The following is a 14498-nucleotide window of genomic DNA, read 5'->3' as shown; positions in this document are numbered from 1 at the left end:
TGTGCATGTCTCACTTCATGCTCACACCAGCACTGGGAGGGCAGTTCCCTTGCTTTCCCTCACCCCACGAAGTTTTCCCGAACCCTCCGGACCACTGAGGCCCCTCCCTGGCCAGTCCCTTTACTCCGTCCCTTATTCCAGGTTGTGTGGTGGGGAAGTTCACGGCGTGGGCTCTGAAGCATCCACCTGCCTGGGCTACAGCGCGGCTCTGCCGCTCACTTGCTGTGTGTCTGCAGGCAGATGAGTCTCCCTCTCTGTTCTCTAGCCTCCTCGTGCAGAAAAAGGAGCTGATAGGAACATCCAAACTAAACTGAGCGCTAAGGGGCTTCATGCACACGAAATCTTGAAAACAGAGCCTGGCACACAGGAAGAGCTCGAAAAATGTGAGCACTGCCCACTGTGACTGTCACGGCTGTTTTTTCTCTTCTTCACAGTCACCACTTGGTGTCCAGCAGTGTTGCCAATGGGTTTGAGCTCTGCCTCCGCGGGCCGGGGCTGGGTCCCCTCCCTCTGCTCTCCTGCTTCTTCCACCAGGCTGAGCACAAAGATGGTCATTTACCAAGTGCTCACGGAAGACCTGTCGACGCGACCCAAGGCTGGCTCAGCAGGTTCAGATAAACACAGAATTACCATATGATCCAGCAAGCCCACGCCGAAAACTGAAAACGGGCTCAGGCAGACACACGTGCACCAGTGTTCCCGGCGGCGCCAATCATGAGGCCGAAAGGGAGAAACAGCCAAAGGCCCATCAGCTGGTGAATGGATAAACAAAACGACGGGCCCTTCCTCGGCCACAGAAGAAATGAGCACCCACACCCGCTACCCTGTGGATGAACCTTGAAAACATTAGGCTACACGACAGCAGCCAGGCGCCAAAGGCCACACAGAGTAGGATTCCGCATCTAGGAAATGCCCTGAACAGACAAATCCATAGACACAGAAAATGGGTTAGTGGTGGCCTGCGGCTGACGGGAGCGGAGAATGAGGAGCGACTGCTAATGGGGACGGGGTTTCCTTGAGGCAGGATGAGAATGTTCTGGAACTAGATAAGGTGGTAGTTACACAATATTGGGGATGTATGAAATGTCACCACATTGTGCACTTGGTTAAAATGGTAAATTTTACAATATGTGTATTTTACCACAGTAAAAAGAGATATAGGCAACGAGAAAAGGACACATGGATACACACGTGACAAAATTTACCTCTAATAGAGGCATATAAAGAAACAAAAATCTGAGAAGGTCAACCTCACCAAAGTGACCCTTCTCCCAGCGGCCTCCCCTGGTTCTTCTCTTGGCTTCTCTGTATTCCCAATGCTATCTGCGCGGAAACGATTTACCCCAATCACAGAGAAATAAAACTCACGTGAAAACCGATCACCAGGCATATATGGGGGCAGAGTGGATTCTAAATCCTGAAAATTTCTGGAGACGAGGGGCAAACATTCTCCTATAAACTCCTTGAGATTCGAGTGGGCATCGGGAGAGAACGCTGGAACGTCACATGGAAGGGCTGGCTTATTTTGGTTGTCTCTGACGTCAGTCAGTCAACCTTTCAAGTTCCTGGCCCTGACGGGGGCAAGGGAAGGGGTCTGGAAGAAAGGAGCCGCCTCTCCAACATGGATGGTTCCAGCGTGTGCCCTCAAGGCCTCTTGAAGTCCTCACGGGAGTTGGCTGGCCCCAGGCCCCAGCCCGGGAACACAGCTCATGCATTCAATCAACAGACATGCACTGGGCTCCTGCTCTGTGCCCGACTCTGTCCTTCTGCGTGCTGGGATGAGTCCGGGCATGAGATGAGGGCCCCGGCCTCAGATGGGACTCAGGCTCCAGAAGAGGAGAGGCTCAACCGACAAATCCTTCTGTTATATGAACTCAACAAGTGGCAATGTTGAGAAGAGAAACATCCCTTAGTCCCCGCATGTGGCTCAGGAGGTTTATGCCATTTAGATAAGGTGCTCAGGGAAGGTGTGGAAAAGTGGATGGAGCAGAGACCTGAGGCAAGGGAGCCACTGTGAGCACAAGGGGGAGAGCGTCTGGGCGGGAGGGAAGGAACGTGCAGAGGGCTGGAGGCAGGGATCAGCCTGGATCAGCAAGGAGGCTGGGAGCCTTATGGTCCTGCAGGCAGTGAAGACCAGGTTTTACTGAAGAGGGACACCGGAAAGTCTCTCTCCAGCTGCAAATGGAGCAGACTGCGGGGGCCAGAGAGGAAGTGGGACAGCCCCCGAGGCAGGGACCACACTCGGAATCGACTTCCCATCCTCTGATGAGCACGAGCAGAGGGGCAGGAGCATTTGACGCGCTCAGAGCACGGCGTGGGGGCCACACAGGAGCTTTGTGACTCGGAGCCTACTAGTCTGACCTCTCTGAGCCTCAATTTCCTCATCTGAGAAATGGGACAAGGTTAGAACCCACCTCCAATGAGTTCCAATGAGGTTTCAGCGAGGCTACATACAGACAGCCCTGGGTGACATGTGGGTTAGCTGTGGGGAGGACGATGCCGAAAACACAGCAGGGGTGGTGTGTGTATGTGTGTGTGTGGATGTCCAGCCTAATGTCCTTGCTCAGGGGAAATTCAGAAACTCGAGTCATCAGGAGTCAGGCCATCGGGCACCAGCCTGTCCCAGCATCGTCCCACTCAGCCCAGGGAGCATCCGCTGGTACCGGGAGCCTGCAGGGAGGGCCGGCCATGAATGGCGGCTGGCTTCTGGTTGGCTCACGGGCAGATCATCGTTCCCCCACCTTCCTTCTCTCATCCCCAACTCGTCTCTCCAAGGCCCATGCTGGACGCTGGGGATCCTACTGCGAGCAGAGCAAAGCCGGCCCCACCTTCATAGGGTCACGCCTGACCTCATCACGGCAGGGCGCGTGCAGGGGGAGATTTCTTGGGGGGTGAGGCCATGCCTCGGGAGAGAAGGGGACCTGGCCTGGTCAGGAAGGCTCTGCATCCCTCCCACGAACCAGTAACAACAGCAACAATAACAGTAATGGTTCCTCTTGCGTATACTACCTAGCTCATGCTGGCGTCTTCTACGTGCCTTGCACGTACCAATTCGCTTAACCCTCATGATACTCTATGAGATAGGTGCTGTTTGGATTCCCACTTTGCAGAAGCGGAAATTGAGGCACAGAGAGGTTGTGTAACTTGCCCAAGGCACACAGCACATAGGTAGAGGAGTTGGGTTCACACCCCGGTGGGATGTCTGTGGGACTGTGCTTTTACGCCGCGCTCTAACCTTCCTCTCAAGGGCAGCAGCCTCTGGTCTGGTCTCTGCCTCCATCTCCGTTCTCCAGTAAGGCCCCAGCCTGGTGGTAAGCAGGCCACGGAAGTCCCTGCTAAAACGTCCAAGGCAGCTTGCCTCCAGGGACACAGTGAGGTCCCCATGACTTGGCTCAGCATTCAAGGCCCTCCCTGACCTGGCCACCCATCCTCTTCATCCTTCCTGGGCCTCCTGACTTTTTTCACACATTCCTACATGTTTCTGCCTCCGACCCTTTATCTAGGCTGGCCCCCTCCCTGTGCTTCCTTCCATCATTTAACAGATACTGACTGAGTGCTGTCACGTGCTCAGCTCTGGCTGGTCCCTTATCTCACGGGGCTTTCAGGATAGGCAGGGACGGCGGCAGGCACTGTGAGCGGGTGTCTTGGGGAACCGTTGGGGAGGCTTCCCTGAGGAGGTGCCACTGAACAGAGATCTGTGGGCGAGCTGGAGTTACTCAGCTGGAGGAGATGGAGGCAGGAGATGGGTAACAGTCAGAGAGAGAGTGAGAGAGAGCGCGTAAGCGAGCAGTGTGGGCAAGTGCTGGGGAGGAGGTGTGGAACATTCGGCAGACCAGGGAGAGAGGGCCACCTCCCTCACTGGTCCAAATAACCCATTCTTCCCTCTGTGCCCCAGCCCAGAGTCCAGATGGAGGTATATGGGCCTCCCTCCCCCTCCCCACTTTGCCCCTCGAGGGCAGAGGTGGCCTCCATTCCTCTCCATGATCCCCCAGTCCTGCCACAGAGGAGGTGCACTGAAAAGTCTGTTATTGGAAACCAAAGGTCCTGAATAGAGGGATGTGGAAAATTTGCCAGTGGGTAGTTGGTCTCATGGCACCAAAGCAAGGAAACTGTTCTCAGGAGTGGACAGCGTGAGACAGTAACCATGGCCCTCCACATCCCCTTCCCCACCCCTTCTCATTGCAACTCTACTTCTTGTTGGCATGCATACACCCTAATTCCCAGGACTGACAAACTCCATCAATTAAAAGATCCTACAGGGCATTTAGCACAAGGCCTTCCTTCAGTTCATTTGCCAAACTAACCACTTGTATAATGAAACTCCCCACAAAAGGGCATCACAGACAGAGACAAATCAATGCTAAAGAGAGCCTGCTGAGCACACTGGGAGGTGGGTGAGTAGGAGGAAGGGAGGGAGGGAGGGCAAGTGGAGGGACCCAGGAGGGCTCCTTTCAGGGGAATTAAGAGGCACATCAGAGAACCCTGAACCAGAAGCTTCCAATGTGGAGATCTCAGCTCACCGTCCCTCCTGCAGACCTCAGCCAGTGTAGGCTGGGGATGGGTATACAGCATCCTTCTTGGGTTGAGGAAGACAGTGATAAGATTATGTCTTATGGGCTCAAGGTATACCCAGGGCACCAGCCAGACCCAAGCTTTGGAGTCAGCTTAGATTCAGCACTCCCTCTGGGGCCCTGGCAGGCTACCTAATCTCTCAGTTTCATCACCTGTAAAATTTGCATAAAATCCTTATTTCCTAGGAGTGTCCATCACTGCATACATATTTTGGGGCCTCTTTTATGCATCAGACACTGTGCTGGGCATTGGACACACAGTAGGAACCAGACCAGCAAACTTTCCAGCCTGCAGGGAGCAGACATTCTTGTGAAGGGGGGTGGGGGACAGTAAGGCAATCATCCAACACATGAGATGATTCTGACGGTGAAGGAAGCACACAGCCTGAGTGTCAGAGTCAGGGGCCACCAGAGGGTGTCCAGGGAGGCCTCTCTGAGAAGGCGAAATGTGAGCCTAGATCTCAGTGGTGAAGGGAAAGCTAGCTTAGAACACAGGACACTGCAGATGCTCAGACACATTGGTCCCTTCACTCCTCCACACAGAAGAGATTTCGCCACCTAGCAGACAAGTACACTCACTGAATAATAAGCTGCTGTGCCCAGGAAGGCCAAAGACACAGAATACAGAGATGGGAGGTGAAGGGAATGAGGGAGAGGAAGCGCTGAGGCCTCCCACCATGCTCCTTCTCCTGAGGGAGGCTCCATCCTTCAGTACTCAGATTCAGGACCATGGAGAGATCCAGAGCCCTGGAGGGATTCAGCACCATGGAGAGATCCAGAGCCCTGGAGGGATTCAGCACCATGGAGAGGTCCAGCTGCCCACGTCCTTCTTTCTATTGCTCCCTGTTACGGATCAGCCATATGTGGTCGCACCTACTTAATCTGACATTCCAGGAGCTCCCTGGACCAGCCCCAGTCACCCCTCCACCCCAGCTCCACAACATGCGGCCACTCCCTAAATACATTGTGAACGTTCCTGACCCCCTAAGCTTTCCCTGGGGCCCTCCCTCCTCAGTTCTGCCTATAGAAATCCCACTTACTCATCAAAGTGTGGTGCCAACACCATCTCTTTCCTGAAGCTCTCTTTCTGATTTCTCTTGAGGCCTTCGACATACTCTGCTTTTTGCCCTCCTTCCACACTGAGTTCCCCCAGGAACTGTGTCCGATTCACGTCTTTTCTCCCCACAGCACACGCCAGCCCAGCACCTGGTGGGCACCCAAGGTGCGCTGCAGAAATGAAGGAATGAAGTTGCAAAAACGATTTGTACAATCGCTACCAATTGTTGAGAGCTCACTCTGCCAGGAACTATGCTACGTGCTTCACATGCATTTTTATTTACAGTTTAAGAAACTGAGGCCAAGAGTTAAGGGATTTGCCCAAGTTCATACAGTTAAGAAGTGACAGAGCCTGGATTCAAACCCAGATCCCACGGTACCGCCTGTGCCCTTGACCGTGGCTCCTTTCCGTCTCTCTCCAACCCAACACACTGCCATCTGCCAGTCCCACGGAGCCTTCAGCACAGCAGCCATGGTCCCCTGAAGTGATTCTGAATCTTTTTTTAGCCTGAAGTTGAAATCACTGATGCTTCAAATTAGAACCCCAAAATGAACGAGCCAAGACTTCAGATCCGCAATAGCTAAGCCGCCTGCATCCACCTTCTCAGGATTCTGGGCTGCTTCTCAGCCTGGACCACCTGTTCCCAGTCAATATGGAAGACAAAGGAAACCATTCCCTAGGTACCGGAAGGGCTATGGCTATATGCAGGAAAGAGATCCAGCCTCCCAGCCTTCCAGGGGCTTCTTCCCCCAGAGCAGTGGCCTCTTTAGAGCCTCGCAGAGCAAAGATCTCACTGATATGAGACCCAGAGAGCAAAGAGCCCAGGGCTGTGAGCCTTAGAGAGCAAAGACTCCAATGCTACGAGACTCAGAGAGTAAAGACCCTAGTCCTGTGAGCCTCAGAGAGCAAGGACCCCCATGGAGACTTGGAGGGCCAAGACGGTAATGACAACAGTTAACCCTGGGTACTGGCATCATTGGAAGGTAAACAATCAAAGCAGCTAAGCTCCTCCGTGCAGACTTTTATTTGCTACTAAAGGAATGTTTTTCAACCATCACTGAGAAGTTGGCTGGAAGCTTAGACCTCAGCAAAGGCTGGGCAAGGGGGATGGGAAGCACGTCAAGATGGCCACGGCCTCGCCTCCTACACTGACCCAGAGGCAGGCAGCCCAGAAGCAGGAAAGCTGGCCGGGGCACCCAGATCTTTTCCAAAACCAGCACAGGGAGAAGCCACAAAGGTCAGAACAGAAACACTCTGTGCTTGGAGGGACCCAGGACAGCCACTAGTCCCTGTTTATCTTTGACGTGAAACCAACCAAACTTGACAACCGAAGTATCCACGTGACTCAAGGTCAAGAATTCGCCCGTCGCTCTAGCTTCCTGCTAATATCAGCTGGCATTTGATCGTTAGCTTAGTTAATGAATTAAGTACCCATTTAAAATGAATTAAATAAGATATTGAGAATTTTAGTGGGAAACGGGGTGGAGTTCCTAGACTGGCCGTGTGGGTCACCAGCAGGACACGTGAAGAGGCCTCTCACAATATCCTGAAAGGCAAGACAGAGAAATGTGAGCTGTGCGGTGTGGCTGAACAACTGGACCAAAGGGATGCTGGCGTCCGGGAAACCACAACAGGGCTCCGGCCGCAGTGCTGGGATTTGTGGCTGGAGGGCAAAATGGGAATCATGAACAGAAATTCCAAGATTACCTAAAAGCCAGACCTGTGCCAAAACAGAATTGAGCAGGGCAGAGAGTGCCCTGGGAGCAGAGGTTCAAGCCAAATCCGGAAGAATGCCTGCCAGGGAAATCTGGGACTTGGGAGTGGGGTGGCGCAGGTGCCCGCGTTCGTTGATAGCCCCTCCATAGAGAGGCACCACCACGCTGCCACCAGGACACTCCTGTCTGGAAGTGCCCGATGGTATGTGCCTGACCCCAGGCGAGCGTGCTCTGTGACTACTCCGTGCTTGAAACGCTCACGGTAACAATCACCTGTCGCTATTATAACTTACTATGACATTATTCTTATTTGTTCAACTAATGGTCATTGGTTTCCTCTTCTGAGTCAGGCATCATTAATGATGATGAAGGACAAGATAATGACCCACAGCAAATATTGATGGAATGCCAAGTCTACGCCCAGCACCGCTGGCCCTCCGCCTTCTCTTAACTGACAAGACCAATGTTAGCAGCAGCCTGCGTGCCCAGAGCCTGGGCGGCACACGGTTCATTCTGGGTGACTTAATTCTCACAACCACCCATTTTGCGGATGGGGACACTGAGACCCGGGAAGCATCTGCTGATTAATAACACGCACAACGACGGATCAGGAAGAATCTGGACTTTGTTTCCTCTCCTCTTTGTAATATTTAATGTTGAAGCTGGGGGATGCCAACTGATGACCACTGGGTTGTAACAACTGTTCAGAACTCCAGTTGGGATGAACGTTAATGGTTTAGGCAAACGTGTGCTAGAGCCCGTGTGACATTTTTCAAATCCCGTTCTCAAGTACCAGCCTAAGAAACACTGTGCAAGATACTCAAATAGTCTCTGGGGAAAACACCAGGGCATCTTCTTAGCATCCTCAGTTCAATGCAAACCGAGCTGATAATATAGTTAGAGGCCATATCCAGTGCGAGTACTTCACACGAGAAAAAAGTAATTAGCAAACTCAAGCATCACTTTCCAAGGATGAAGGATACTGCCGCCTGCTTTAATTGCAAGGGAAAACCTATTTAGGGAAATTAACACAGAAACGAGATTCGCCACTTCAGGGCTAAGAAAACAATCACAAAAACCATAGGAGCCCCCAGCGCTGCGTTGGGTTGGTGAGCGATGGCCCCAGGAAAATAATTAATGCCCAGGAAGGCGTTCTCGACCTCAAAGCAGACAGCAACACTCTGGCCACGGAGACCGAGCCCCGACTCACCTGTGTGTGATGGCTTTCTTCTAAGGAGTAAATTTCTGTTTATGAAATTAATACCTGTCAAAAAAATTAATACTGTCCTTCTAGAAAATCTGAGAAAAGTCTGAAAAAACAGAAAATAATCATGCATGACCCCATCACCTAGGGGTTAATATTTCCTCTCCTTTTTTTTCCTATGCCTACTTTTGGGGGAGGTGACATAATTGAGATGATACTGTATAGTGTGGATAACTTTGATTCTGTCCTTTTCACTTAATACAGGGCACCATTTCCCGTTGGCATTACAAAGTTGCAAGCATAATTTTAAATGCTTTCTTACGAATCCATGACAGATGGATGACGTCCCCTTAGCAGTCCCCCTCTAATCTTACCTCCCCCTATGTTTTTGCTATGCTGTGATCTCTGCCTGGTTTTCTGAGATCGTTCCCTTAGGCTGGATTCCTAGAGCTAAAATTCCTGGTTCAGCTTTATGGTTCTTGTTACATACTGTCACATTGATTTCTAAAAAGTTTGTGGCAATTTGTTCTTTCACGTAGCAGCACAGGAATGCTGTTCACCAGGGGCGGGTACAGTAATTAAAAAAGCGCTTGCTAATTTGAGAATAAAAATCGCATCGTTTGTTCCTCTTCTTACCCTTTGCCCATTTACACATCCAGCACATCCAAGTGTCTCTCAGGAATCTCTGAGCTACAGTGTTCTTGAGTGACAGCCTGGGTTGGAATCTCAGCTTCTCCACTCACCTGCTGTGTGACCGTGAGCAGGTAATTGAACCTCTCTGTGCCTTGGTTTCCTCAGCTGTAAAATGGGGGGGGGGGGACAACAGATGCTGTTTTACAGGATTATTTTGGAGGTCTGATGGGATTGGATAGTGCCTGGGAGATACACCCTTGGTTGTTACAAACGAGGACACGAGCTTTTTGTCATATTTGTTGCAAATGTCATTCGCCCCTTGGATGTTTACTGTTTAGTCGCTTTATGAGCAATTCGTGAGACATAGGATGTTTTAGTTTGTGAAAGTAACGCAAGAAACAAAACTTAAGCTTCCAAATGGGGAGCTTGTGGAAGAAAGACAGTCCTGCTCTTAAGACAAGGAGATTGGCACAGTCCCTGCCCCCATTCTTTAGGTAGGATGCCAAATTACGAGGTTCAGAAAGCCAACACGGATTAGGCCAGCTGGTCATCATCTTGCCCGCCCATCAGAACCCGTGGCAAGGTCACCAAAGTGTTCTAAAAACACCGATGCCCAAGCTCCTGCCTCGTGAATCCAATTCAGCAGGTGTGGGCTGGCAACCGGGCCTCTGTGCCCCTGAAGAGTCTGCAGGTGACTGATGCCCAGCCAGGTTTCACCGCACGAGGCCGACGGGCCATCCAGCTTGGTGAGTCCTTGCAGGACATCAAAGTGACATTCCAACCCCCATGTTTTCTTAATCACTTGATGCAACCCTGTCATCCATGAGCCATCCTTCCGACTCCTCAGAAGTGACCTCCCCTGCCCCCTTTCGTGGGGGTGAGGAGGTTTAACCAAGATGATCTCCAAGAAATAGCAGACCAGGTCCTTAACAAACCATGCTCAGAGCTGGTTCTCCCTCTAAACGCCTCAGTTTCAACTCCCTGACAAGCTCTTGTCATTATTAGAACCAGTTTGAACTGGGTTTTCTGTTGTAACCGAAAGGGACGTGGGCCTTTATCATTCCTGGCTGGTGGGGTCCCCACCCTTACATTTGACCCTCATAGAGAGAAAAACTTGCCATGACTCCTGGGCAGCTCCCTGGGCTGTCACTGCCCCAGGGTCCCCCTCTCTGCACGCATCGCTTTCCCCAGCAGGTCCCCACGGAGGCCCTCAGCTCCTGCCGCCCTGCACACTCCTGCTGCTCTCTGGGACAGCTCCAGGGCCATCATCCACCCAGCAGATTCCCGCACGTGGAAGTGATCTTAAAACAGTACATATACACAGCCTACGGAGCCCCAATGTTCAAATGCCCCCTCCATGGAGCACCCTTCGCCTCCACCTCTGAGATGGATTTTTATGACAACCCAACAGGTACGTGAAGACCCGCCCATTTCATAGTTCCCAATAGGAAGACAACCTTTTACATGGAACTTTCTTCAAGGCTTTTGCTTTTTGGCGTGAGGGGGGCGGGGGGGGGCGTGGTCAACAGAGACACCATATCGATGACACAAGAGCATACTCCTTCCAAATGCTAGAGCAGGCAAGACACAAATTCCAGCGGGAAAGCACCCAACACAGAAATCCCTTTGGGACAGGAGCTGACGCCAGCAAGGCGACAACATCAGGGCGCTCTGACAACGTCCAAGAAGGAGAAATGCAGTCTTGTAGATAGCGAAGACTTTGAAGAGTGAACACTCACTTCCGAAGTTGCCTCTGGGTCCCAAGGTTCAAACAGCGGCGTGCGTTTGGAAAGAAAAAATAAAAATCTGGCGTGCTTTGAGTGCCTTTCAAAGAGCGGAGAGGAAAGAAGCTTGCCAGGGGGAATGGGGGGCACGGGGACGATCAGCCTGTCCCTGGGACAGTTTTCCACACGGGGACCCTACTCTTCACCAAGAGCTCAGAAAACCCGTCCACTCCAGGGATGGCTTCTGGCCAAAATGAAGATGCGCCTGAGCCACGTCAGTCCATTTAAAACCATCCCTTCAAGGTTGAAGCTTTTCACCGAAAATATAGAAAAACTGTCTGTTTGTAAAAACACGCACCTATAAGGCTATGAATGATTTTAATATTCCAGTGGTGGAATCTGACAGCTGGGCAACCAATTCTGAGCCCCACGAGGTGGCCTTGGAAATGAACTGGGAGGAGCGGGATGCCAAGGGATCAACCCCTTGTCCTCCGGTTGGTGTGCGACCCACGGTAAACAGCCTTGTGGGGCCTGTGGCTGTGGAAGGCGCCTACTCCTCCTTCCGGTCATGTGTGACATTATAACACCGACAAAGCCTTAACACATCTCAGAGCCAGCCATTCCTAGAATCCCGGAACTCAGAGGTTACCCAGAATACAAAACCTGTTCCGAAATGGCAAATATATTTGCATATCAGAGGTTAAAAGCAATGTCAAAGGAGGTGCTCTGAAAACAGAAGTGCAGAAACTCTTAATGCTCCCCATTTCCACGGAGGCTTCAAACCGACCGGATGGCGTGCCTCCTGCACCCGGCCCAGGCGCGTGCTGTGGACACGTCCGCCAGCCCAGCCCAGCTCTGCCTCCTGGAAAAGGGCTGGGCCCAGCACATGCTCCTCGGCAGTCCCACGTTTCTTTTATTGACTAGTTTATCAAGGAAACAATCCGATGAGCCAAACAACAGGCAATGCTCTTGCATCTGCAGCCCTCATTTATTATTTAAAAGCAAGAACCAGCAACAGCTATGTCAACCTATTGGAACCTCCCTCTCTCTCTCTTTCTCTCTCTCCCTCTCTCTCTCTCTCACACACACACACACACACACACACACACACACACACACACACACGGGAAGGGGACTTACATCACAATTGCATCCTACAGAGGATGATTCAACCCAGTCTCTGCATTTTCATGAGGTTACAAATCGAGTTAACCCATGAAACCACAGTGGGTTCCAGTGTCCATGACTCTGGATACACAGCCCACAGTTCAAAGGGACAGAAATTCAGATGAGCTCATTCTTCATCTGAGCCAGGCTTTGACTGGTCAATAATCATTTACATACATCTTTCAGCAAATAAAACGAGACCCGCACAAGATAGCTGGAATAAGTTCAAGCACCTTCCCCATTTTACCTGGTGCTCTCTCCTCCAAGAGTGTCTTTCCTTCTGGATTTCCATCACTCTAAGTCTTGAGAAACGCTCAGGAGGGCAAAATTGCAGCCCCAAAAGCACCTTTGAAAGCTTAGGCATAATGGGGAGAAATGGCTTCGACTGGCCATCTCGCCACGGCCTGGTCTTCTCCTTTAGAGAACGAACAAGTGTCTGGCCCGCCCGATAGCGGGACGCCCATGTGGCCAGCTGGATCCCATGCATCCATTCCTTCCACCCACATATGGGTTTCCGATGCAGATGACACAGGGCCCAGGGTTAACATCGAGGAATGCTTTTCCAAGAAACCTGAACTCCCAGCGAGGGCCATTTGAGCTTATCGAACCTCTTAAAAATAATTTTCCCAGGGATGGCATCTTCTTGCATTCTTAATATTTCCAAAGAGTAATGCATTCCTTTGCACAACAAGATTGGAAGTAACAGCAAAACCCGAGAAAGGCAGGGAGCTCAGATGGGCTGGTAATTCGGACACCTCACACACACCAACATGGCAACTCCAGGTAAAGCTTGAAAACCACGGGCACTCGTGGCATTCTTTCAAGGAAAAGACACTCCCTCCTTCTACCTACTAGGAAAAGTGGGTTTTCAAAGCATTTGAATTTGAAAGTTTCCTTTTTGTGCCGTCAAATGCCAGCCATCCCTCTTGCCCATGCTCCTTGGTCTTTGAAGGCCATCATCCATCCGACAGGCCACTTACTGCAACTTACAAATCAATGAACTCTTAGCCACTAACATTAACAGACTTCACACAAGCAAGAGCCACAGTCCAGTGCCTCCCAACCTGCCCTGGGGCGCAAGAATGGGCGATGGCCCCTCTTGGTGTCTATTCCTACAGTCACAATGAAACCGCCCACAGATCCATGCATGTCCCCGACATCATGGCAACCACATTTCTCTTCCTTCTACTTTCTACTTCAAGACCAACGGCCAAGTGCCACATACATTTCCATCTTCCAAAGAGTTACAGCCAAGGCCTCAAAGACAACCCACACAAGTCCACAGGAAATGGCATCCACAGTGAGTGGAAATAACCAAATAACATGAGTCCACGGTAGCCACCAAGAGTACCCCCAGACCCGGTCCAATGGCCACGCTTCCAAGACCACGGACCCCACCTCTAAGAGAGTCGGCGCTCTCCCCAAGCAGAAAGATACAAACACCCGTGTCCTACCTCAATCAAGAAGTCCCCAGTCCTCAGTCCGGCTTGCCATGCCACCCCACCTTCATCCACAGACTCCAGGTACTGCAGGGCTGGGAACGCTGGCGTGGGCGTGAATTCTTCAATGGGCGTATCCGCTGGGGAGACAAGGAGCACCTCATTACAACCCTTGAGATGTTTCCAAGTTGGCAGCCCCAGCTCCCCCCTGGGCCCCAGAGGGAAAGAAGGCCCACGTGTCTCCAGCTGGAAGTGGGTGGTCCAGCTCACCTCTCCCCCCGGGAAGGGCTTGACACTCATAGTCACCAGTCAACACCAACTCAAGCAATGAAGCCAGATGCATTTTGGTGCCACCATCGTTTGTCTTGGCCTCTCTGCTGAAACACGGAACATAATGTGTTCCGCCATACGTGTCTATATGGACACCCCTGTCATTTTCTTTAAAAGCATCAGTGACTAAACATTTTCAGTTCTAAAAATGGAAAAGTTCCCCCCCATAACCACACGGAGCTACAGAAACACCACACTGAAAGCACTTGCCAAATTGACAGCTACGGGGACTTGCAAGGAAATTCAACTTGGAGCACGGACGGAACAGAAAGCTGACCCAGTGGGTGGCTGCAGATTGGGAATCTGCTCGTGAATTCTTTCTGCAGGGAGCCGGGCTCTCTGCGAGCCCTCTATGGCCAGCATCCGTGGCCGGGTTGGGCCCCTGCCTCGGCAGGGCGAGCCTCGGCTTCTGGGCCCCACACAGCTGCCGAGCAAAACTCTAGGACAAGCGGTGGACTTTCCTGGGTAGTCATGAGCGGCCGGGGGTGGCTGGGTGGGTGGGAAGATGAAGATGGCCTCGGCAGGGGGAGGGGAGCGAACACCACCCAGATAGTCATGGACACACACGGGGATAGATGCAGCCTTTCTCTCTCTCCCTGGACAGATCGCTGTCAGGGCAGCCTGGGGCTGGGGCAGGCGGGGGTGCCACCTGGGGAAG

At 51.8% G+C, this 14498-nt stretch overlaps 1 protein-coding gene across 8 annotated transcripts in view; it reads right to left on the bottom strand.

Annotated features, from left to right (window-relative positions):
• The window catches only part of SHANK2 (SH3 and multiple ankyrin repeat domains 2), a 559847-nt gene that overhangs the window by 156613 nt on the left and 388736 nt on the right, over window positions 1–14498 (bottom strand). For all 8 annotated transcript variants that reach the window (XM_046643796.1, XM_046643794.1, XM_046643795.1 and 5 more), the window contains one exon: window positions 13526–13650. In XM_046643796.1, coding sequence (XP_046499752.1) covers window positions 13526–13650 — 125 coding nt within the window. The remainder of the gene's footprint in view (window positions 1–13525; window positions 13651–14498) is intronic.

The sequence above is a fragment of the Equus quagga genome, chromosome 17 (genome assembly GCF_021613505.1).
Source record: "Equus quagga isolate Etosha38 chromosome 17, UCLA_HA_Equagga_1.0, whole genome shotgun sequence".
In the NCBI taxonomy this organism is placed as follows: Eukaryota; Metazoa; Chordata; class Mammalia; order Perissodactyla; family Equidae; genus Equus; species Equus quagga.
The sequence above is the reverse complement of the archived record's forward strand: the minus strand, read 5'-3'. Positions and strand labels throughout refer to the sequence as shown.